The 25,000-nt window shown below is 47.2% G+C and overlaps 1 protein-coding gene across 1 annotated transcript in view; it reads left to right on the forward strand.

Moving 5' to 3' along the window:
* Nucleotides 1–10,071: 10,071 nt before the first annotated feature.
* The window catches only part of LOC128706441 (uncharacterized), a 16,487-nt gene continuing 1,558 nt past the window's right edge, over nt 10,072–25,000 (forward strand). The window contains exons 1-5 of the mRNA XM_070098404.1: nt 10,072–10,401; nt 18,623–19,513; nt 20,431–20,611; nt 21,592–21,775; nt 24,306–24,828. Of these exons, the coding sequence (XP_069954505.1) occupies nt 10,102–10,401; nt 18,623–19,513; nt 20,431–20,611; nt 21,592–21,775; nt 24,306–24,828 (2,079 nt within the window). The 5' untranslated portion in view covers nt 10,072–10,101. The remainder of the gene's footprint in view (nt 10,402–18,622; nt 19,514–20,430; nt 20,612–21,591; nt 21,776–24,305; nt 24,829–25,000) is intronic.

The raw sequence follows: 25,000 nt of genomic DNA on the forward strand, positions 1-25,000 counted from the left end.
CTCTAATCTTCATATATGTCAGGTGTGAGTTACAGGTGTGTACCGAGTGTGTGAGCACATACGTGCACATGTGTGTACCTTCGTACGTGTGTACGTGTTCGTGTAGATCTGGAGAATGGCACTTGAAGTCCCTAGAATTGCACTCCTTGAAAGGTAGACGAGAAAGCTACATCATACTCCACACCTGGAAGATACTGGAGGGACTGGTACCAAACCTACACTCTGGAACAACTGGTTATGACCACAGGAGGCTTGGCAGACAAGGGAGAGAGATAGAAGTCAATAAGTGTCAAGGGACCACGACTCCTCAACAACCCTCCTTGCATGCATAAGGTAGGCTTAGTCTGGTGGTAATAACAGTAGGTCTAATCTGAGAGTGGGCTAGCAACCGAGAGGCCTAGTCTGGGAACGGGCTAGCAACCAGGGGCCTGCTAGCCCCCTAGTTTGCTAGCCCGCTACTACTATAACGATTCTACTACAATTACTACTGCTATTCTACTACTTATAATAATAATAATAATAATAATAATAATAATAATAATAATAATAATAATAATAATAATAATGATAATAATAATAATAATATTAATAATAATGGTTTGGATAATACTGAGCCAGCCAGCCAGCTAGCCAGTACCAGCTAGCCAGTACCAGCCAGCCAGTACCAGCCAGCCAGCCAGCTAGCCAGTACCAGCCAGCCAGTACCAGCCAGCCAGCCAGCTAGCCAGTACCAGCCAGCCAGTACCAGACAGCCAGCCAGCTAGCCAGTACCAGCCAGCCAGTACCAGCTAGCCAGTACCAGCCAGCCAGTACCAGCCAGCCAGTACAAGCCAGCCAGTACCAGCTAGCCAGTACCAGCCAGCCAGTACCAGCCAGCCAGTACCAGCCAGCCAGTACCAGCCAGCCAGTACCAGCTAGCCAGTACCAGCCAGCCAGTACCAGCCAGCCAGCACCAGACAGCCAGTACCGGCCAGCCAGTACCCGCCAGCCAGTACCAGCCAGCCAGTACCAGCCAGCCAGTACCAGCCAGCCAGTACCAGCCAGCCAGTACCAGACAGCCAGTACCAGCCAGCCAGTACCAACCAGCTAGTACCAGCCAGCCAGTACCAGACAGCCAGTACCAGCCAGCCAGTACCAGCCAGCCAGTACCAGCCAGCCAGTACCAGCCAGCTAGTACCAGTCAGCCAGTACCAGCCAGCCAGTACCAGCCAGCCAGTACCAGCCAGCCAGTACCAGCCAGCCAGTACCAGACAGCCAGTACCAGACAGCCAGTACCAGCCAGCCAGTACCAGACAGCCAGTACCAGCCAGCCAGTACCAGCCAGTCAGTACCAGCCAGCCAGTACCAGCCAGCCAGTACCATCCAGCCAGTACCATCCAGCCAGTACCAGCCAGCCAGTACCAGCCAGCCAGTACCAGCCAGCCAGTACCAGACAGCCAGTACCAGCCAGCCAGTACCAGCCAGCCAGTACCAGGCAGCCAGTACCAGGCAGCCAGTACCAGACAGCCAGTACCAGCCAGCCAGTACCAGACAGCCAGTACCAGCCAGCCAGTACCAGCCAGCCAGTACCAGCCAGCCAGTACCAGCCAGCCAGTACCAGACAGCCAGTACCAGCCAGCCAGTACCAGCCAGCCAGTACCAGCCAGCTAGTACCAGCCAGCCAGTACCAGCCAGCCAGTACCAGCCAGCCAGTACCAGCCAGCCAGTACCAGCCAGCCAGTACCAGTAGTACCTTATATAGCAGTGACTGTTGATGTATAGTGGTCCATTGTTACTGTTACCGCTGCAGTTACTGCTGTTACTGCTGATGTTGCTGCTGCTGTTACTGCTGCTGTTGCTGCTGCTGTTGCTGCTGCTGTTACTGCTGCTGTTGCTGCTGCTGTTGCTGCTGCTGTTACTGCTGTTACTGCTGTTGTTGTTGCTGCTGTTGCTGCTGCTGTTACTGCTGCTGTTGCTGCTGCTGTTGCTGCTGCTGTTACTGCTGCTGTTGCTGCTACTGTTGCTGCTGCTGTTACTGCTGTTACTGCTGCTGTTGCTGCTGCTGTTGCTGCTGTTACTGCAGTTACTGCTGCTGTTGCTGCTGCTGTTGCTGCTGTTGCTGCTGTTACTGCTGTTGCTGCTGCTGTTGCTGCTGCTGTTGCTGCTGCTGTTGCTGCTGTTGTTGCTGTTACTGCTGTTACTGCTGCTGTTGCTGCTTCTATTGCTGCTGCTGTTGCTGCTGTTGCTGCTGTTACTGTTGTTACTGCTGCTGTTGCTGCTGCTGTTGCTGCTGCTGTTGCTGCTGCTGTTGCTGCTGTTACTGCTGTTACTGCTGCTGTTGCTGCTGTTGTTGTTGCTGCTGTCGCTGCTGTTACTGCTACTGTTACTGCTGCTGTTGCTGCTGCTGTTGCTGCTGCTGTTGCTGCTGCTGCTGTTGCTGCTGCTGTTGCTGCTGCTGTTGCTGCGGTTGCTGCTGTTACTGCTGTTACTGCTGCTGTTGCTGCTGCTGTTGCTGCTGCTGTTGCTGCTGTTGCTGCTGTTACTGCTGTTACTGCTGCTGTTGCTGCTGCTGTTGCTGCTGCTGTTGCTGCTGTTGCTGCTGTTACTGCTGTTACTGCTGCTGTTGCTGCTGCTGTTGCTGCTGCTGTTGCTGCTGCTGTTGCTGCTGTTGCTGCTGCTGTTGCTGCTGCTGTTGCTGCTGCTGTTGTTGCTGCTGCTGTTGCTGTTGCTGCTGCTGTTGTTGCTGCTGCTGTTGCTGTTGCTGTTGCTGCTGCTGCTGCTGCTGCTGTTACTGTTTTATGCTGCTGTTACTGATGCTGTTACTGCTGCTGTAACTGCTGCTGTTACTGATGCTGTTACTGTTTTATGCTGCTGTTACTGCTGCTGTAACTGCTGCTGTTACTGATGCTGTTACTGATGCTGTTACTGTTTTATGCTGCTGTTACTGCTGCTGTTACTGCTGCTGTAACTGCTGCTGTTACTGCTGCTGTTACTGCTGCTGTTACTAATGCTGTTACTGATGCTGTTACTGTTTTATGCTGCTGTTAATGCTTCTGTTACTGCTGCTGTAACTGCTGCTGTTACTGCTGCTGTTACTGCTGCTGTTACTGATGCTGTTACTGATGCTGTTACTGTTTTATGCTGCTGTTACTGATGCTGTTACTGCTGCTGTTACTGATGCTGTTGCTGTTTTATGCTGCTGTTACTGCTGCTGTTACTGCTTCTGTTACTGTTTTATGCTGCTGTTACGGATGTTGTTACTGTTTTATGCTGCTGTTACGGATGCTGTTACTGCTGCTGTTACTGATGCTGTTACTGCTGCTGTTACTGCTGCTGTTACTGTTTTATGCTGCTGTTACTGCTGCTGTTACTGATGCTGTTACTGCTGCTGTTACTGTTTTATGCTGCTGTTACTGCTGCTGTTACTGATGCTGTTACTGCTGCTGTTACTGCTGCTGTTACTGCTTCTGTTACTGTTTTATGCTGCTGTTACGGATGCTGTTACTGCTGCTGTTACTGCTGCTGTTACTGCTGCTGTTACTGATGCTGTTACTGATGCTGTTACTGCTGCTGTTACTGTTTTATGCTGCTGTTACGGATGCTGTTGCTGCTGCTGTTACTGATGCTGTTACTGATGCTGTTACTGATGCTGTTACTGCTGCTGTTACTGCTGCTGTTACTGTTTTATGCTGCTGTTACGGATGCTGTTACTGCTGCTGTTACTGATGCTGTTACTGATGCTGTTACTGATGCTGTTACTGCTGCTGTTACTGCTGCTGTTACTGCTTTATGCTGCTGTTACGGATGCTGTTACTGCTGCTGTTACTGATGCTGTTACTGATGCTGTTACTGATGCTGTTACTGATGCTGTTACTGCTGCTGTTACTGTTTTATGCTGCTGTTACGGATGCTGTTACTGCTGCTGTTACTGATGCTGTTACTGATGCTGTTACTGATGCTGTTACTGCTGCTGTTACTGCTGCTGTTACTGCTGCTGTTACTGTTTTATGCTGCTGTTACGGATGCTGTTACTGCTGCTGTTACTGATGTTGTTACTGATGCTGTTACTGGTGCTGTTACTGATGCTGTTACTGATGCTGTTACTGCTGCTGTTACTGCTGCTGTTGCTGATGCTGTTGCTGATGCTGTTACTGATGCTGTTACTGATGCTGTAACTGCTGCTGTTACTGATGCTGTAACTGCTGCTGTTTCTGATGCTGTTACTGATGTTACTGTTTTATGCTGCTGTTACTGCTGCTGTTACTGATGCTGTTACTGATGCTGTAACTGCTGCTGTTTCTGATGCTGTTACTGTTTTATGCTACTGTTACTGCTGCTGTAACTGATGCTGCTACTGATGCTGTTACTGATGCTGTAGCTGCTGCTGTTACTGCTCCTGTTACTGATGCTGTTACTGCTGCTGTTACTGCTCCTGTTACTGATGCTGTAACTGCTGCTGTTACTGCTCCTGTTACTGATGCTGTTACTGATGCTGTTACTGATGCTGCTGCTGATGCTGTAACTGCTGCTGTTACTGCTGCTGTTACTGCTGCTGCTACTGATGCTGTTACTGTTTTATGCTACTGTTACTGCTGCTGTTACTGATGCTGTTACTGATGCTGTTACTGATGCTGTAACTGCTGCTGTTACTGCTGCTGTTACTGATGCTGTAACTGCTGCTGTTACTGATGCTGTTACTGATGCTGTTACTGTGCTGTTACTGATGCTGTTACTGATGCTGTAACTGCTGCTGTTACTGCTGCTGTTACTGATGCTTTTACTGATGCTGTAACTGCTGCTGTTACTGATGCTGTTACTGATGCTATTACTGATGCTGTAACTGCTGCTGTTACTGATGCTGTTACTGATGCTGTTACTGATGATGTTACTGATGCTGTAACTGCTGCTGTTACTGATGCTGTTACTGATGCTGTTACTGATGCTGTTACTGATGCTGTTACTGATGCTGTTACTGATGCTGTTACTGATGCTGTTACTGATGCTGTTACTGCTGCTGTTACTGATGCTGTTACTGATGCTGTTACTGATGCTGTTACTGATGCTGTTACTGATGCTGTTACTGATGCTGTTACTGATGCTGTTACTGATGCTGTTACTGATGCTGTTACTGATGCTGTTACTGCTGCTGTTACTGATGCTGTTACTGATGCTGTTACTGCTGCTGTTACTGATGCTGTTACTGATGCTGTTACTGATGCTGTTACTGATGCTGTAACTGCTGCTGTTACTGATGCTGTAACTGCTGCTGTTTCTGATGCTGTTACTGATGCTGTTACTGATGCTGTTGCTACTGCTGTTACTGCTGCTGTTACTGATGCTGTTACTGATGCTGTTACTGTTTTATGCTGTTGTTACTGCTGCTGTTACTGCTGCTGTTACTGATGCTGTTACTGCTGTTGTTACTGTTGATGCTGTTGTTACTGTTGATGCTGTTGTTACTGTTGTTGTTACTGTTACTGCTGCTGTTCCATCTGTTACTATTACTGCTGTTTTCTGCTACCTTCACCCACCTGCCCATCCACCCACCTGAGAACCCACCCTCCGGCTAGCCAATCAGCCACCACCCACCCATCAACACACCCACCCACCCACCCACAGGAGAGGAAGAATACAGAGCCATGTTTTTCTAGGCTGGCTGGGTGGCTGGGTGGGTAGAGTAGGTGGGTAGGGTGGGTAGAGTGGGTGGGAAGGTTGGGTAGAGTGGGTGGGTAGGGTGGACAAGGGCCAGGTTGTGTTGGAGTCATTTTTGTGTTACCGTCTGTGTCAATGTTGTCCGTGGGTACTGTTTCTCTCTCTCTCTCTCTCTCTCTCTCTCTCTCTCTCTCTCTCTCTCTCTCTCTCTCTCTCTCTCTCTCTCTCTCTCTCTCTCTCTCTCTCTCTCTCTCTCTCTCTCTCTCTCTCTCTTTCTCAAATTGAGTATGTACTCACCTAGTTGTACTCACCTAGTTGAGGTTGCAGGGGTTGAGTCCAAGCTCCTGGCCCCGCCTCTTCACTGGTCGCTACTAGGTCACTCTCCCTGAACCATGAGCTTTATCATACCTCTGCTTAAAGCTATGTATGGATCCTGCCTCCACTACATCGCTTCCCAAACTATTCCACTTCCTGACTACTCTGTGGCTGAAGAAATACTTCCTAACATCCCTTTGATTCATCTGTGTCTTCAACTTCCAACTGTGTCCCCTTGTTACTGTGTCCAATCTCTGGAACATCCTGTCTTTGTCCACCTTGTCAATTCCTCTCAGTATTTTGTATGTCGTTATCATGTCCCCCCTATCTCTCCTGTCCTCCAGTGTCGTCAGGTTGATTTCCCTTAACCTCTCCTCATAGGACATACCTCTTAGCTCTGGGACTAGTCTTGTTGCAAACCTTTGCACTTTCTCTAGTTTCTTCACGTGCTTGGCTAGGTATGGGTTCCAAACTGGTGCCGCATACTCCAATATGGGCCTAACGTACACGGTGTACAGGGTCCTGAATGATTCCTTATTAAGATGTCGGAATGCTGTTCTGAGGTTTGCTAGGCGCCCATATGCTGCAGCAGTTATCTGGTTGATGTGCGCTTCAGGAGATGTGCCTGGTGTTATACTCACCATGTGTGTGTGTGTGTGTGTGTGTGTGTGTGTATGTGTGTGTGTGTGTGTGTGTGTGTGTGTGTGTGTGTGTGTGTTTGTGTGTGTGTGTGTGTGTGTGTGTGTGTGTGTGTGTGTGTGTGTGTGTGTGTGTGTGTGTCTGTGTCTGTGTGTGCGTGTGCGTGTGTGTGTGTGTGTGTGTGTGTGTGTGTGTGTGTGTGTGTGTGTTTGTGTGTGTGTGTGTGTGTGTGTGTGTGTGTGTGTGTGTGTGTGTGTGTGTGTGTGTGTGTGTGTGTGTGTGTGTGTGTGTGTGTCTGTGTCTGTGTGTGCGTGTGCGTGTGTGTGTGTGTGTCATGTGTCTACCTGGAGTATACCTGGAAGGTATTCCGGGGATCATCGCCCCCACGGACCGGTTCATAACCAGGCCTCCCGGTGGATCACGGCCTGATCAACCAATCTGTTATTGGTGGCCGCACGTAGTCCAAACGTAGGAACCACAACCCGGCTGACCGGGCACTGACTTTAGGCATCTGTCCAGCTCCCTCTTGAAGACACCCAGGGGTCTTGAAGACACCCAGGGGTTTTGAAGACACCCAGGGGTCTTGAAAACATCCAGGGGTCTTGAAGACACCCAGGGGTCTTGAAGACACCCAGAGGTCTTGAAGACACCCAGGGGGTCTAGAAGACGCCCAGGGGTCTTGAAGACACCCAGGGGTCTTGAAGACATCCAGGGGTCTTGAAGACACCCAGGGTCTTGAAGACACACAGGGGTCTTGAAGACACCAAGGGGTCATGAAGACACCCAGGGGTCTTGAAGACACCCAGGGTTTTGAAGACACCCAGGGGTCTTAAAGACACCCAGGGGTCTTGAAGGCACCCAGGGGTCTTGAAGACACCCAGGGGGTCTTGAAGATATCCAGGGGTCTTGAAGACACCCAGGGGTCTTGAAGATACCCAGTGGGTCTTGAAGATACCCAGGGGTCTTGAAGACACCCAGGGGTCTTGACACCCAGGGGTCTTGATGACACCCAGGGGTCTTGAAGACACCCAGAGGTCTTGAAGACACCCAGGGGTCTTGAAAACACTCAGGGGTCTTGAAGACACCCAGGGGTCTTGAAGACACAAAGGGGTCATGAAGACACCCAGGGGTCTTGAAGACACCCAGGGGTCTTGAAGACAGCCAGGGGTTTTGAAGACACCCAGGGGTCTTGAAGACAGCCAGGGGTCTTGAAGACACCCAGGGTCTTGAAGACACCCAGGGGGTCTTGAAGACACCCAGGGGTCTTGAAGACATCCAGGGGTCTTGAAGACACCCAGGGGTCTTGAAGACACGCAGGGGTCTTGAAGACACCCAGGGGGTCTTGAAGACACCCAGGGGTCTTGAAGACACCCAGGGGTTTTGAAGACACCCAGTGGTCTTGAAGACACCCAGGGGGTCTTGAAGACACCCAGGGGTTTTGAAGACACCAGGGGTCTTGAAGACACCCAGGGGTCTTGAAGACACCCAGGGGGTCTTGAAAATTCTCAGGGGTCTTGAAGACACCCAGGGGTCTTGAAGACACCCAGGGGTCTTTAAGACAACCATGGATCTTGAAGACACCCAGAGGTCTTGAAGACACTCAGGGGTCTTGAAAACACCCAGGGGTCTTGAAGACACCTATGGGTCTTGAAGACACCCAGGGGTCTTGAAGACACCCAGGGGTCTTGAAAACACCCAGGGGTCTTGAAAACACCCAGGGGTCTTGAAGACACCCAGGGGTCTTGAAGATACCCAGGAGTATGCGGCACCAGTTTGGAACCCACACCTAGCCAAGCACGTAAAGAAACTAGAGAAAGTGCAAAGGTTTGCAACAAGACTAGTCCCAGAGTTAAGAGGTATGTCCTACGAGGAGAGGTTAAGGGAAATCAACCTGACGACACTGGATGACAGGAGAGATAGGGGGGACATGATAACGACATACAAAATACTGAGAGGAATTGACAAGGTGGACAAAGACAGGATGTTCCAGAGATAGGACACAGCAACATGGGGACACAGTTGGAAGTTGAAGACACAGATGAATCACAGGGATGTTAGGAAGTATTTCTTCAGCCACAGAGTAGTCAGGAAGTGGAATAGTTTGGGAAGTGACGTAGTGGGCAGGATCCATACATAGCTTTAAGCAGAGGTACGATAAAGCTCATGGTTCAGGGAGAGTGACCTAGTGGCGACCAGTGAAGAGGCGGGGCCAGGAGCTTGGAATCGACCCCTGCAACCTCAACTAGGTGAGCTAGGTGAGGTGAGTACACACACACACACACACCAAACACATACACAACCATAAACTCCACACGTCACCTCGGTTCTGGAGGTGTCTAAAACACATCCAATATGGCGACGGTAAACTGGACGTGTCTAAATCATGTCCAGTACTGGCGACGGCAAACTGGACCAGCGTCAGGAAACACTTGTCCTGTTTCCTGACAAACCTTACCTAACGTAACCTAACGTAACCTAACCTAACCTGAAGACCAGAGTCAGGAAACACTTGTCCTGTTTCCTGACAAACCTTACCTAACCTAACCTGAAGACCAGCGTCAGGAAACACTTGTCCTGTTTCCTGACAAACCTTACCTAACCTAACCTGAAGACCAGCGTCAGGAAACACTTGTCCTGTTTCCTGACAAACCTTACCTAACCTAACCTGATGACCAGCGTCAGGAAACACTTGTCCTGTTTCCTGACAAACCTTACCTAACCTAACCTGAAGACCAGCGTCAGGAAACACTTGTTCTGTTTCCAGACAAACCTTACCTAACCTAACCTGAAGACCAGCGTCAGGAAACACTTGTCCTGTTTCCTGACAAACCTTACCTAACTTAACCTGAAGACCAGCGTCAGGAAACACTTGTTCTGTTTCCTGACAAACCTTACCTAACCTAACCTGAAGACCAGCGTCAGGAAACACTTGTCCTGTTTCCTGACAAACCTTACCTAACCTAACCTGAAGACCAGCGTCAGGAAACACTTGTCCTGTTTCCTGACAAACCTTACCTAACTTAACCTGAAGACCAGCGTCAGGAAACACTTGTCCTGTTTCCTGACAAACCTTACCTAACCTAACCTGAAGACCAGCGTCAGGAAACACTTGTCCTGTTTCCTGACAAACCTTACCTAACCTAACCTCACTAGACATGATAACAACAGTGCAGAATCCTGCACAATACCCAACAGTGGTCTTCAACAAGTCCCAAACATATCTACCCGAGTCAAAAGCCCACGAGTATGCAGAATATACCAAAATCAGGTTCATTATTTTGAAACACTCTAATGCGGCGAGGTAGATTGAATTTGATAGGGACCTGCATTTTGAAGGTCGTGTTTTTTTTTTTTGCACTTTGAAAACCTCTAAATAAAACATTGTTGTGTGAGAGTGTAGGTGGGTGAGATAGCTTGTTTCGGGGGAGGTCCGGGTGTGATAAGATATCTGGGGGGGGGTGATATGTTATCTGGAGATAGTGGGGACAACAGACAGCAAGAAGCCTTCCGTTAGTCATGGTGATACCCATTAAACAAACGGATTCCCTGGGGAAGGAGGGGTCCCAACAGGAAGAACAGAGGCAACAGCAGCAACAGCAACAGCAGCAACAACAACAACAGCAGCAGCAGCAGTGGCAACAACAGCAACAGCAGCAGCAGCAGCAGTGGCAACAACAACAGCAGCAACAGCAACAGCAGCAACAGCAACAGCAGCAGCAGCAACAGAAGCAACAACAGCAGCAGCAGCAACAACAGCAGTTACCACTTCAACAGCAGCGACAGGAGCAACAGAGCCTGTTACTACACCAGCAACAGGTAAGTCTGTGTACCTTCATCACAGTAATACAGGTATCTCTGGAGGAATACCTTTAAAGGTGATATACTATCAATGGTATCCCTGATGCACCATCAAAGGTATCCCTGATGATATACCTTCAAAGGTGTCCCTGACGATATGCCATCAAAGGTATCCCTAGTGATATACCATCAAAGTTATCCTTAATGATATACCATCAAAGGTACCCCTGATGATATACCATCAAAGGTATCCCTGATGATATACCATCAAAGGTATCCCTGATGATATACCATCAAAGGTACCCCTGATGATATACCATCAAAGGTACCCCTGATGATATACCATCAAAGGTATCCCTGATGATATACCATCAAAGGTACCCCTGATGATATACCATCAAAGGTATCCCTGATGATATACCATCAAAGGTATCCCTGATGATATACCATCAAAGGTACCCCTGATGATATACCATCAAAGGTACCCCTGATGATATACCATAAAAGGTATCCCTGATGATATACCATCAAAGGTACCCCTGATGATATACCATCAAAGGTATCCCTGATGATATACCATCAAAGGTATCCCTGATGATATACCATCAAAGGTACCCCTGATGATATACCATCAAAGGTATCCCTGATGATATACCATCAAAGGTACCCCTGATGATATACCATCAAAGGTATCCCTGATGATATACCATCAAAGGTACCCCTGATGATATACCATCAAAGGTATCCCTGATGATATACCATCAAAGGTATCCCTGATGATATACCATCAAAGGTATCCCTGATGATATACCATCAAAGGTATCCCTGATGATATACCATCAAAGGTATCCCTGATGATATACCATCAAAGGTATCCCTGATGATATACCATCAAAGGTACCCCTGATGATATACCATCAAAGGTACACCTGATGATATACCATCAAAGGTATCCCTGATGATATACCATCAAAGGTATCCCTGATGATATACCATCAAAGGTACCCCTGATGATATACCATCAAAGGTATCCCTGATGATATACCATCAAAGGTATCCCTGATGATATACCATCAAAGGTATCCCTGATGATATACCATCAAAGGTACCCCTGATGATATACCATCAAAGGTATCCCTGATGATATACCATCAAAGGTATCCCTGATGATATACCATCAAAGGTACCCCTGATGATATACCATCAAAGGTATCCCTGATGATATACCATCAAAGGTACCCCTGATGATATACCATCAAAGGTATCCCTGATGATATACCATCAAAGGTATCCCTGATGATATACCATCAAAGGTATCCCTGATGATATACCATCAAAGGTACCCCTGATGATATACCATCAAAGGTATCCCTGATGATATACCATCAAAGGTACCCCTGATGATATACCATCAAAGGTATCCCTGATGATATACCATCAAAGGTATCCCTGATGATATACCATCAAAGGTATCCCTGATGATATACCATCAAAGGTACCCCTGATGATATACCATCAAAGGTACCCCTGATGATATACCATCAAAGGTATCCCTGATGATATACCATCAAAGGTATCCCTGATGATATACCATCAAAGGTACCCCTGATGATATACCATCAAAGGTATCCCTGATGATATACCATCAAAGGTATCCCTGATGATATACCATCAAAGGTACCCCTGATGATATACCATCAAAGGTATCCCTGATGATATACCATCAAAGGTATCCCTGATGATATACCATCAAAGGTATCCCTGATGATATACCATCAAAGGTACCCCTGATGATATACCATCAAAGGTATCCCTGATGATATACCATCAAAGGTATCCCTGATGATATACAATCAAAGGTACCCCTGATGATATACCATCAAAGGTATCCCTGATGATATACCATCAAAGGTACCCCTGATGATATACCATCAAAGGTATCCCTGATGATATACCATCAAAGGTATCCCTGATGATATACCATCAAAGGTATCCCTGATGATATACCATCAAAGGTACCCCTGATGATATACCATCAAAGGTACCCCTGATGATATACCATCAAAGGTATCCCTGATGATATACCATCAAAGGTATCCCTGATGATATACCATCAAAGGTACCCCTGATGATATACCATCAAAGGTATCCCTGATGATATACCATCAAAGGTATCCCTGATGATATACCATCAAAGGTACCCCTGATGATATACCATCAAAGGTATCCCTGATGATATACCATCAAAGGTATCCCTGATGATATACCATCAAAGGTATCCCTGATGATATACCATCAAAGGTACCCCTGATGATATACCATCAAAGGTATCCCTGATGATATACCATCAAAGGTATCCCTGATGATATACAATCAAAGGTACCCCTGATGATATACCATCAAAGGTATCCCTGATGATATACCATCAAAGGTATCCCTGATGATATACCATCAAAGGTATCCCTGATGATATACCATCAAAGGTACCCCTGATGATATACCATCAAAGGTATCCCTGATGATATACCATCAAAGGTATCCCTGATGATATACCATCAAAGGTATCCCTGATGATATACCATCAAAGGTATCCCTGATGATATACCATCAAAGGTACCCCTGATGATATACCATCAAAGGTATCCCTGATGATATACCATCAAAGGTACCCCTGATGATATACCATCAAAGGTACCCCTGATGATATACCATCAAAGGTATCCCTGAACTGATATCTTTCCTGCTTTCATTGGTTTAGTTTATCCCTTGAGAAAGCCTCATCCGACCGGCTTCAAACTTTACAACACCACTGTGGCGTAACAAGGGAAGAGGGTGACGCAACTCCTGGCGTCGTGCACTCTCGTTAATCCGTATAAAAAATTTATTTTTGCCTAGTAGATAATGTAAATATTGGTGGTAGCCTCGCCAGTTGAATCGCAGAATACCTAGGCAAATAGATTATCTTCTATCCTCTATCAAAAGTTTAGAAGCGAGTATTGGTATACTGCAGGGAGGAGTCCTCAGACCCATGCTATTTAATGCCCTGATTAATACGTTAAGTATTGATTCCGATTCCTTCCTATTGGAAGCCTGGGCAACCGAGACGGAACAGCCCCGGACTGTCAGTTTGCAGACCGCGGTTCGAGCGGCTCGTCCACCCTTCTGTTTATCCATTAGCAGTTGTTTAAACTTAATTTGAGTGCATGTAGTTGTTAGCTATGCTGATGACAGCTTGATCCGTACACCTTGGCACACCATCACCTACCTAACAACACAGGAGTCACGTGATCACATTGTCTACCTGTCCTCATCTCAACACGTCATTCCTTAGGTCACTCTGTCACTCACATCTCACTCTCTACCTATATATACTGTCTGTTTAACCTCTGTATGTTAGAAGTGACCAAGTGTATATTTTTTGGGGGCAGTGATGAATTAAGACGTTTATTTGGAAAATCAATATCTGTTTGAAAAATATACGGCAAGGATATGACAGATAATTGATTTAATAAGAAATATGACTACTCTCTTCTTTCGTAAACATTGCTACACACTGCGGCACAAAGTCGACCAATGTCGAAGACATTTTGGCAGGGTCCTCGTTGTGGTACCAGGTGGTAAAATGGCATCAATTAGCTGTTGTTATTAGTCCTGTTTCACGATCCTCCGTTTGGGTATTGCCCAGAGATTCTCATTTGGGTTGAGGGCAGGAGAGTTTCCAGGCCAATTTAGAACGCTTAGCCCCACACTCTTCGAAGAATCAGCATTTTTTCTGGAAGTGTTGCATGGAGCAAGATCCTGCTGGAAAATGGCTTCTCCATCAGGAAAGTCTCTATACACGATGGGAAGAAAGTGAGTTGTCAGGATTACTTTGTATTTGTCAGTGTTCATCGTTCCCTCAACAATAACAAGCCGTCCAGAGCCTTTAGTAGTAAAACTACACCAAAACATCTGTGGGTGTTTTGGCTCTTGTTAAATGTGTCCATTCCGAAGAGGTTCGCCTTTGTTCCTTCTCGCTACCACTGGTCTGTACCCATGTACTTCACTACCACTGGTCTGTACCCATGTACTTCACTACCACTGATCTGTACCCATGTACTTCACTACTACTGGTCTGTAACCAAGTACTTCACTACCACTGGTCTGTACCCATGTACTTCACTACCACTGGTCTGTACCCATGTACTTCACTACCACTGATCTGTACCCATGTACTTCACTACCACTGATCTGTACCCATGTACTTCACTACTACTGGTCTGTAACCAAGTACTTTACTACCACTGATCTGTACCCATGTACTTTACTACCACTGATCTGTGCCCATGTACTTCACTACCACTGATCTGTACCCATGTACTTCACTACCACTGATCTGTACCCATGTACTTCCCTACCACTGATCTGTACCCATGCACTTCACTACCACTCATATGTACCCATGTACTTCACTACCACTGATCTGTACCCATGTACTTCACTTCCACTGATCTGTACCCATGTACTTCACTACCACTGATCTGTACCCATGTACTTCACTACTACTGGTCTGTACCCATGTACTTTACTATCACTGATCTGTACCCATGTACTTTACTACCACTGATCTGTACCCATGTGCTTTACTACCACTGATCTGTACCCATGTACTTCACTACCACTGATCTGTACGGCTCTGGTGGCCTGGTGGTTAACGCTCTCGCTTCACACGGCGAGGGCCCGGGTTCGATTCCCAGCCAGAGTAGAAACATTGGACGTGTTTCTTTCCACCTGTTGTCTATGTTCCCCATCAGTAAAATGGGTACCTGGGTGTTAGTCGACTGGTGTGGGTCGCATCCTGGGACACTGACCTAAGGAGGCCTGGTCACAGACCGGGCCGCGGGGGCGTTGACCCCCGGAACTCTCTCCAGGTAAACTCTCTCCAGGTATGTACTTCCCTACCACTGATCTGTACCCATGTACTTCACTACCACTGATCTGTACCCATGTACTTCACTACCACTGATCTGTACCCATGTACTTCACTACCACTGATCTGTACCCATGTACTTCACTACCACTGATCTGTACCCATGTACTTCACTACCACTGATATGTACTCATGTACTTCACTACCACTGATCTGTACCCATGTACTTCACTTCCACTGATCTGTACCCATGTACTTCACTACCACTGATCTGTACCCATGTACTTCACTACCACTGATCTGTACCCATGTACTTCACTACCACTGATCTGTACCCATGTACTTCACTACCACTAATCTGTACCCATGTACTTCACTACCACTGATCTGTACCCATGTACTTCACTACCACTGATCTGTACCCATGTACTTCACTACCACTGGTCTGTACCCATGTACTTCACTACCACTAATCTGTACCCATGTACTTCACTACCACTGATCTGTACCCATGTACTTCACTACCACTGGTCTGTACCCATGTACTTCACTACCACTAATCTGTACCCATGTACTTCACTACCACTGATCTGTACCCATGTACTTCACTACCACTGATCTGTACCCATGTACTTCACTACCACTGATCTGTACCCATGTACTTCACTACCACTGATCTGTACCCATGTACTTCACTACCACTGATCTGTACCCATGTACCTCAAAATGCGCCGCATCTGATCGAGTGCCCACCGCAGCTATTTTCCTTCATATCATCAGTCAGTAATTCTTTACCGGGTTTCTGGCAGCTTTGCCAGCTTCAAGGAGCCTTCGTCGAGCAGTTGAAGACTCAACACTTACATCAGCTGAAGTCAAATCTCTCTGTAGATCTTTTCTGATTTTCTTGGGATCCTTCACATTATTTTTGATGATAATCTTGTCATATCCGTCGACGCAGCGCTCCACAATCACTAGTGTCGTCAGTTCTCTTCAGAATCCGACCAACAGTTTACTTTGCAGGGCTCGAATATTCATCGATCTGTCTGATACTCTACTCAGAATGTTTTCCAAAAGCTACAATACTTGCACACTTCCTAGATGTAACAGTAATCATGAATTGAAAGGGAGAATTTGACACAACCACATTCACTCACAGAGCACATTTGCAGGAATAGCCTTACAGAACAACAGCTGTTGTAGCACTGATAAGAGTCACAGGATAATACTATAACTGTTATAGGACAGACAAGAGTCGCTCGGTTACAAGTACTTATGGCAGTCTGACAGACACACAGACTGACTGATGTTGTAGTGGCCAGGCTTAGGCTTGGTTACAAGTACTGACTGATGTTGTAGTGGCCAGGCTTAGTCTTGGTTACAAGTACTGACTGATGTTGTAGTAGCCAGGCTTAGGCTTGGTTACAAGTACTGACTGATGTTGTAGTGGCCAGGCTTAGGCTTGGTTACAAGTACCGACTGATGTTGTAGTGGCCAGGCTTAGGCTTGGTTACAAGTACTGACTGATGTTGTAGTGGCCAGGCTTAGGCTTGGTTACAAGTACTGACTGATGTTGTAGTGGCCAGGCTTAGGCTTGGTTACAAGTACCGACTGATGTTGTAGTGGCCAGGCTTAGGCTTGGTTACAATTACTGACTGATGTTGTAGTGGCCAGGCTTAGGCTTGGTTACAAGTACCGACTGATGTTGTAGTGGCCAGGCTTAGGCTTGGTTACAAGTACTGACTGATGTTGTAGTGGCCAGGCTTAGGCTTGGTTACAAGTACTGACTGATGTTGTAGTGGCCAGGCTTAGGCTTGGTTACAAGTACCGACTGATGTTGTAGTGGCCAGGCTTAGGCTTGGTTACAAGTACTGACTGATGTTGTAGTGGCCAGGCTTAGGCTTGGTTACAATTACTGACTGGTGTTGTAGTGGCCAGGCTTAGGCTTGGTTACAAGTACTGACTGATGTTGTAGTGGCCAGGCTTAGTCTTGGTTACAAGTACTGACTGGTGTTGTAGTGGCCAGGCTTAGGCTTGGTTACAAGTACTGACTGATGTTGTAGTGGCCAGGCTTAGTCTTGGTTACAAGTACTGACTGATGTTGTAGTGGCCAGGCTTAGGCTTGGTTACAAGTACTGACTGGTGTTGTAGTGGCCAGGCTTAGGATTGGTTACAAGTACTGACTGATGTTGTAGTGGCCAGGCTTAGTCTTGGTTACAAGTACTGACTGGTGTTGTAGTGGCCAGGCTTAGGCTTGGTTACAAGTACTGACTGATGTTGTAGTGGCCAGGCTTAGGCTTGGTTACAAGTACTGACTGGTGTTGTAGTGGCCAGGCTTAGGCTTGGTTACAAGTACTGACTGGTGTTGTAGTGGCCAGGCTTAGGCTTGGTTACAAGTACTGACTGATGTTGTAGTGGCCAGGCTTAGTCTTGGTTACAAGTACTGACTGGTGTTGTAGTGGCCAGGCTTAGGCTTGGTTACAAGTACTGACTGATGTTGTAGTGGCCAGGCTTAGGCTTGGTTACAAGTACTGACTGATGTTGTAGTGGCCAGGCTTAGTCTTGGTTACAAGTACTGACTGGTGTTGTAGTGGCCAGGCTTAGGCTTGGTTACAAGTACTGACTGATGTTGTAGTGGCCAGGCTTAGTCTTGGTTACAAGTACTGACTGATGTTGTAGTGGCCAGGCTTAGGCTTGGTTACAAGTACTGACTGGTGTTGTAGTGGCCAGGCTTAGGCTTGGTTACAAGTACTGACTGATGTTGTAGTGGCCAGGCTTAGTCTTGGTTACAAGTACTGACTGGTGTTGTAGTGGCCAGGCTTAGGCTTGGTTACAAGTACTGACTGATGTTGTAGTGGCCAGGCTTAGGCTTGGTTACAAGTACTGACTGATGTTGTAGTGGCCAGGCTTAGTCTTGGTTACAAGTACTGACTGGTGTTGTAGTGGCCAAGCTTAGGCTTGGTTACAAGTACTGACTGATGTTGTAGTGGCCAGGCTTAGGCTTGGTTACAAGTACTGACTGATGTTGTAGTGGCCAGGCTTAGGCTTGGTTACAAGTACTTCTGGCAGTTTGGGAGACACACAAATGATGATCAGACTAAATGTAAATTATGTGATCAGGCATATGGTCACTCTCTTGAACACTATGTGCTTAATTGTCCACTTATTGAGGAATACAGAGACAGACAGTATAATAACCTATGTGACATGTCAAGATATCTTACTAATGAAAATAAGATACCAGAGATGTTTAGCAAATTTCCTAAATTTGCTTGTAACGGGGAGGGAGTGAGGGAGATGGAACACTGGGGACTGATCTACTTTACCTTGCAGGAGGAGACCCCCGCAGACTTACAGGATTTTCTAGAGATTTTCGGTACTGGTGCCGCCCACGACGCCCAGCAGAGCAGCAGTAACGACAGCAGGTACTGGACGGCGGCACACAGCAGTCGTTCCAGCAGTCAGTTAGGGCACTACGGTGACTTAGCGACCGGTTCATCCTGTGGTCCAGTGGGACTCATTAATGGCCCGGCTGGTTCATCCTGTGGTCCAGTGGGACTCTTTGAAGGTGGTTCAGGGACAGCTGTCCAGAATGTACTACCACAGCAGCAGCAGCAGCAACAGCAGCAGCTCAGCACCTCGTTCGAGCTGCTACCCCAGCAACAGCAGCAGTATCAGCCTCTTCCCCAACTAATTCTCCCAGCAGACAATCACCCAGGGGTCACCCACTGTCTAACAACCACTGCTGTCCCGTCATTGACACGTCCACCCACCCAACACGACCCCCTAAACCTGTGGGACCAACCCACTCAAATACCAACCCACCCACAGCCCACCCACACACCCATACCTCCCATGGACCCCATCCAAAGACCCCTGGCACCTCCAAGAACCCGCCCCGGAGGGTCTATGGCTCTCTATGTTCCCCCAAACGGCGGGGATATACGGAGAAGACAAAATAGAGAGTTTGACTTCAATCAAGCTTTAAAAGACAATTATGAGGTCTGGCTTCCACTCCCTAAAGGAACCCCGGGGATTGGGGACCCCCTGGGACCCCAGGTGGGATGCAGCAAGGAAGGACACAGCATGAAGGATATGATGGCAGGGTTTGGGACTGATCCCCCAAGACATCCGCCTGTAGTGCAGTTCCCACAGAAGACTGCCTTCCAGGGGGACTTTAATCTGGGTGTTCACTTCCCCGGCCAGTCCCCTAAACTAGTGGTGGTAAGTGTCACTCTCTCATAGTCTACTATTATAACCACTACTACTACTACTAATACTAATAATGATATTGATAATAATATCACTGCTACTACTGTTACTACAACTTCTACCACTATTACTATTACTACTACTATTACTACTACCAATACTACTACCACTACTACCACTACTACGAACACTACTACCACTAATACTACCACTACTACCACTACCGCTACTACTATCACTACCACTACTACTACCACTACTACTACCACTACTACCACCACTATTACCACTACTACCACTACTACCACTACTACCACCAGTACTACCACCAGTACTACCACTATTACCATTACTACTACCACTACTACAACTACTACCACTACTACTACCACTACCAGTACTACCACTAATACTACCACTACTACCACTGCTGCTACCACTACTACTACCACTACTACTACCACTACTACCACTACTATTACCATTACTACTACCACTACTACCACTACTACCACTACTACCACTACTACTACTACCACTACTACTACCACTACTACTACCACTACTACCACTACTATTACCATTACTACTACCACTACTACCACTACTACCACTACTACCATTACTACTACCACTATCACTACTACTACCACTACTACTACTACTACTATCACTACTACTGCCACTACTACTACCACTACTACTACTGTCACTACTACCACTTCTACCACTATTACCTCTACCACTACCACTACTACTACCACTACTACTGTCACTACTACCACTTCTACCACTATTACCACCACTACTACTACTACCACTGCTACTACTACCACTACCAGTACTACCACTAATACTACCACTAATACTACTATTACTACAATTACTACAACTATTACTACTACTACTATCACTATACCCTCACACAGAACACAGAGCAGGATGGTTCACTACGCCTCAACACAGAGAGAGACTATCCCATCACGATGGTCATAGACCATTTGTCAGACCACAAGACTACTCTCAGACTACTGCTCGTCTACTCCAAGGACTGTGAGGCGTCCCAGCCGGTCCACCCCTGCAAGAACCACCAGGACCCTGTCCATCCCAGTAGGTTCATCTCAGATTACCATAGTAACTACCTGATTACCATAGTAACTATCTGATTACCATAGTAACTATCAGAAAGTAACTATCAGATTAGCTTATTAACTATCAGATTACCTTATTAACTATCAGATTCCCGTAGTAACTATCAGATTATTTTAGAAACTATCAGATTACCATAGTAACTATCTGATTACCATAGTAACTATCTGATTACCATAGTAACTATCTGATTACCATAGTAACTATCTGATTACCATAGTAACTATCTGATTACCATAGTAACTATCTGATTACCATAGTAACTATCTGATTACCATAGTAACTATCAGAAAGTAACTATCAGATTACCATAGTAACTATCTGATTACCATAGTAACTATCTGATTACCATAGTAACTATCTGATTACCATAGTAACTATCTGATTACCATAGTAACTATCTGATTACCATAGTAACTATCTGATTACCATAGTAACTATTAGATTACCATAGTAACTATTAGATTACCATAGTAACTATCTGATTACCATAGTAGCTATTAGATTACCATAGTAACTATCTGATTACCATAGTAACTATCTGATTACCATAGTAACTATTAGATTACCATAGTAACTATCTGATTACCATAGTAACTATCAGAAAGTAACTATCAGATTACTTTAGTAACTATCAGATTACCATAGTAACTATTAGATTATCATAGTAACTATCAGAGTACCTTAGTAACTACCAGATTACCATAGTAACTATCAGATTACCTTAATTATTACCCTAGTAACTACCAGATTATTTTAGTAACTACAAGATTACCTTAATTATTACCTTAATTAGCCATATCTTATCTTAGAAATTACCTTTCTAAATATAACTGTTTTAATTCTCTCTCTCTCTCTCTCTCTCTCTCTCTCTCTCTCTCTCTCTCTCTCTCTCTCTCTCTCTCTCTCTCTCTCTCTCTCTCTCTCTTTCTCTCCCACAGAGCACATGTTAGTGGTGAAGGGTGTGGATGGGTCAGAGTGGATGGAGGACCCCCACCCCTCCATCCTAGTGACCCCTTCACCCACACATCACCCACACCAGTACAGCATCCAGCTCAGGTTCCTCTGTAGGAACTCCTGTATCACCCGTAAGGACCTGACTCTCATACTTCAGCTGGAGAAGGAGTGAGTATGTGGGTGGAGGGTGTGGGAGAGTAATAGCCAGGAGTCTTGAAGACAGCCAGGGGTTCTGAAGACAGCCAGGGGTCTTAAAAACAGCCAGGGGTCTTGAAGATAGCCAGGGGTCTTGAAGACAGCCAGGAGTTTTGAAGACAGCCAGGGATCTTGAAGACAGCCAGGGGTTTTGAAGACAGCCAGGGGTCTTGAAGACAGCCAGGGGTCTTGAAGACAGTCAGGGGTCTTGAAGACACCCAGGGGTCTTGAAGACACCCAGGGGTCTTGAAGACAGCCAGGGGTTTCGAAGACAGTCAGGGGTCTTGAAGACACCCAGGGGTCTTGAAGACACCCAGGGGTCTTGAAGACAGCCAGGGGTTTCGAAGACAGTCAGGGGTCTTGAAGACACCCAGGGGTCTTGAAGACAGCCACGAGTTCTGAAGACAGTCAGGGGTTTTGAGGACAGCCAGGGGTTTTGAAGACAGCCAGGGGTTTTGAAGACAGCCAGGGGTTTTGAAGACAGCCAGCGGTTTTGAAGACAGCCAGGGGTTTTGAAGATAGCCAGGGGTCTTGAAGACAGCCAGGAGTTTTGAAGACAGTCAGGGGTCTTGAAGACAGCCACGGGTTCTGAAGACAGCCAGGGGTTTTGAAGACAGCCAGGGGTTTTGAAGACAGCCAGGGGTTTTGAAAACAGCCAGGGGTTTTGAAGACAGCCAGGGGTCTTGAAGACAGCTAGGTGTCTTGAAGACAGCCAGGGGTCTTGAAGACAGTCAGGGGTCTTGAAGACAGCCACGGGTTCTGAAGACAGCCAGGGGTTTTGAAGACAGCCAGGGGTTTTGAAGACAGCCAGGGGTTTTGAAGACAGCCAGGGGTTTTGAAGACAGCCAGGGGTCTTGAAGACAACCGTGGGTCTTGAAGACAGTCAGGGGTTTTGAAGACAACCAGGGGTTCTGAAGAGAGCCTGGGGTCTTGAAGACAACCGTGGGTCTTGAAGACAGCCAGGGGTCTTAAAGACAGCCAGGAGTCTTAAAGGCAGCCAGGGGTCTTGAAGACAGCCGTGGGTCTTGAAGACAGCCAGGAGTCTTAAAGGCAGCCAGGGGTCTTGAAGACAGCCGTGGGTCTTGAAGACAACCAGGGGTCTTAAAGACAGCCAGGGGTCTTGAAGACAGCCAGGAGTTTTGAAGACAACCATGGGTCTTGAAGACAGCCAGGGGTCTTGAAGCCAGCTGTGGGTCTTGAAGACAGCAGGGGTCTTGAGGCCAGCCGTGGGTCTTGAAGACAGCCAGGAGTTTTGAAGACAGCCATGGGTCTTGAAGACAGACAGGGGTCTTAAAGACAGCCATGGGTCTTAAAGACAGCCATGGGTCTTGAAGACAGACAGGGGTCTTGAAGACAGCCAGGGGTCTTAAAGACAGCCAGGGGTCTTGAAGACAGCCAGGGGTCTTAAAGACAGCTATGGGTCTTGAAGACAGCCATGGGTCTTGAAGACAGCCATGGGTCTTCAAGACAGCGAGGAGTCTTTAAGACAGCCAGGGGTCTTGAAGACAGCCAGGGGTCTTAAAGACAGTCATGGGTCTTGAAGACAGCCATGGGTCTTCAAGACAGCGAGGAGTCTTTAAGACAGCCAGGGGTCTTGAAGACAGCCAGGGGTCTTAAAGACAGTCATGGGTCTTGAAGACAGCCATTTGTCTTCAAGACAGCCATGGGTCTTGAAGACAGCCAGGGGTCTTAAAGACAGTCATGGGTCTTGAAGACAGCCATTTGTCTTCAAGACAGCCAGGGGTCTTGAAGACAGCCAGGGGTCTTAAAGACAGCGAGGAGTCTTTAAGACAGCCAGGGGTCTTGAAGACAACCAGGGGTCTTAAAGACAGCCATGGGTTTGAAGACAGCCGTGGGTCTTGAAGACAGCCAGGGGTCTTAAAGACAGCCAGGGGTCTTGAAGACAGCTATGGGTCTTAAAGACAGCCAGGGGTCTTAAAGACAGCCATGAGTCTTGAAGACAGCCATGGGTCTTGAAAACAGCCATGGGTCATAAAGACAGCCATGGATCTTAAAGACAGCCAAGGATCTATTGGTAATCCCCCTTATGTATGCTGGGAAGCAATTGAACAGTCTTGGTCCCATGACACTTATTATGTTGTCTCATAGCGTACTCGTGGCACCCCTGCTCTTCATCGTGGGAGTGTTGCCTCTCCTGCCCAGTCTTTTGCTTTCGTAGGGAGTGACTGTCCTGTGTTTACATTCCCCAGAAAATGCCTCTGCTACGAGATCCATAGTCATAGCATTGAGTTCCTTCTGAAACTGAGAGTCAGTATCTCTGTTTTGAATTAACACATCGAATGGCGTATGAATCCTGTCAGGAATATGTATTTTCTCCAGGCCCTCAACGTGTATTTCAAAGTCTGATACACATAGGCACACTGTGTGACTGTGTAAATGGTTCTAGGTTATTTATTTTGTCTTAATTTTATTCTTAGCCAATATTCATCCCTGCTTGACACCCTTGTTGACCCCTGGCTGACCTGACCTGACCTTTTTCCAGCTGTGTTGTGGTGGGTCGACTCAGTATGAGTGTAAAGGTCAGTGCTTGTCCTAAACGTGACTCTGGCATCCATCACCGGAAGCCCCTGCAACAACAAGACCTCCCCGTCAAGTTGCAACAACAGGACCCCTCCTTCACCTTCTGCGGACCCCCTATTCCCCCAGAACCCCTCCAGGACCACCCTTCTACCCACTCCGGACCTCCTATTCCCTCACAACTGGTCCAGGACCACTCCTCCTCTTTCTCCGGACCTCCTAAGCCCCAAGAACCGGTCCAGAACCACCCCTCTACCCTCTTTGAACCCCCTATCCTCACAGAACCGGTTCAGAACCACCCCTCCACCCTCTCCGGACCCTCTATCTCCCAAGAACCAGGCCAGGACCACTACGGGCCGCCGCAGCAAACACTGGAGCATTCCCGCAGGCTGCGGTCTCCTCCTGGCGGCAGCCGCAGCCCGAAGGGACCAACCTGCAAGAGGACCAAGACCCAAACAAAACCAGCCAATCCCAACGTTAACGACATCGTAAGTGACCAGCGTTTGCGTTCAGCGGAAGGAGAGAGGGAAGGATATGGGTGAGGGGTGGATAGCTTGTTGGCCAGGACGAACAGCCTCTTCTGGCATGGATAGTTATAAGAAGCCATTTTGACAGGAATAGTTGATCTGTGATAGTCAGCATGGATTCCCGAGGGGCCGT

The sequence above is a fragment of the Cherax quadricarinatus genome, chromosome 62, assembly GCF_038502225.1.
Source record: "Cherax quadricarinatus isolate ZL_2023a chromosome 62, ASM3850222v1, whole genome shotgun sequence".
In the NCBI taxonomy this organism is placed as follows: Eukaryota; Metazoa; Arthropoda; class Malacostraca; order Decapoda; family Parastacidae; genus Cherax; species Cherax quadricarinatus.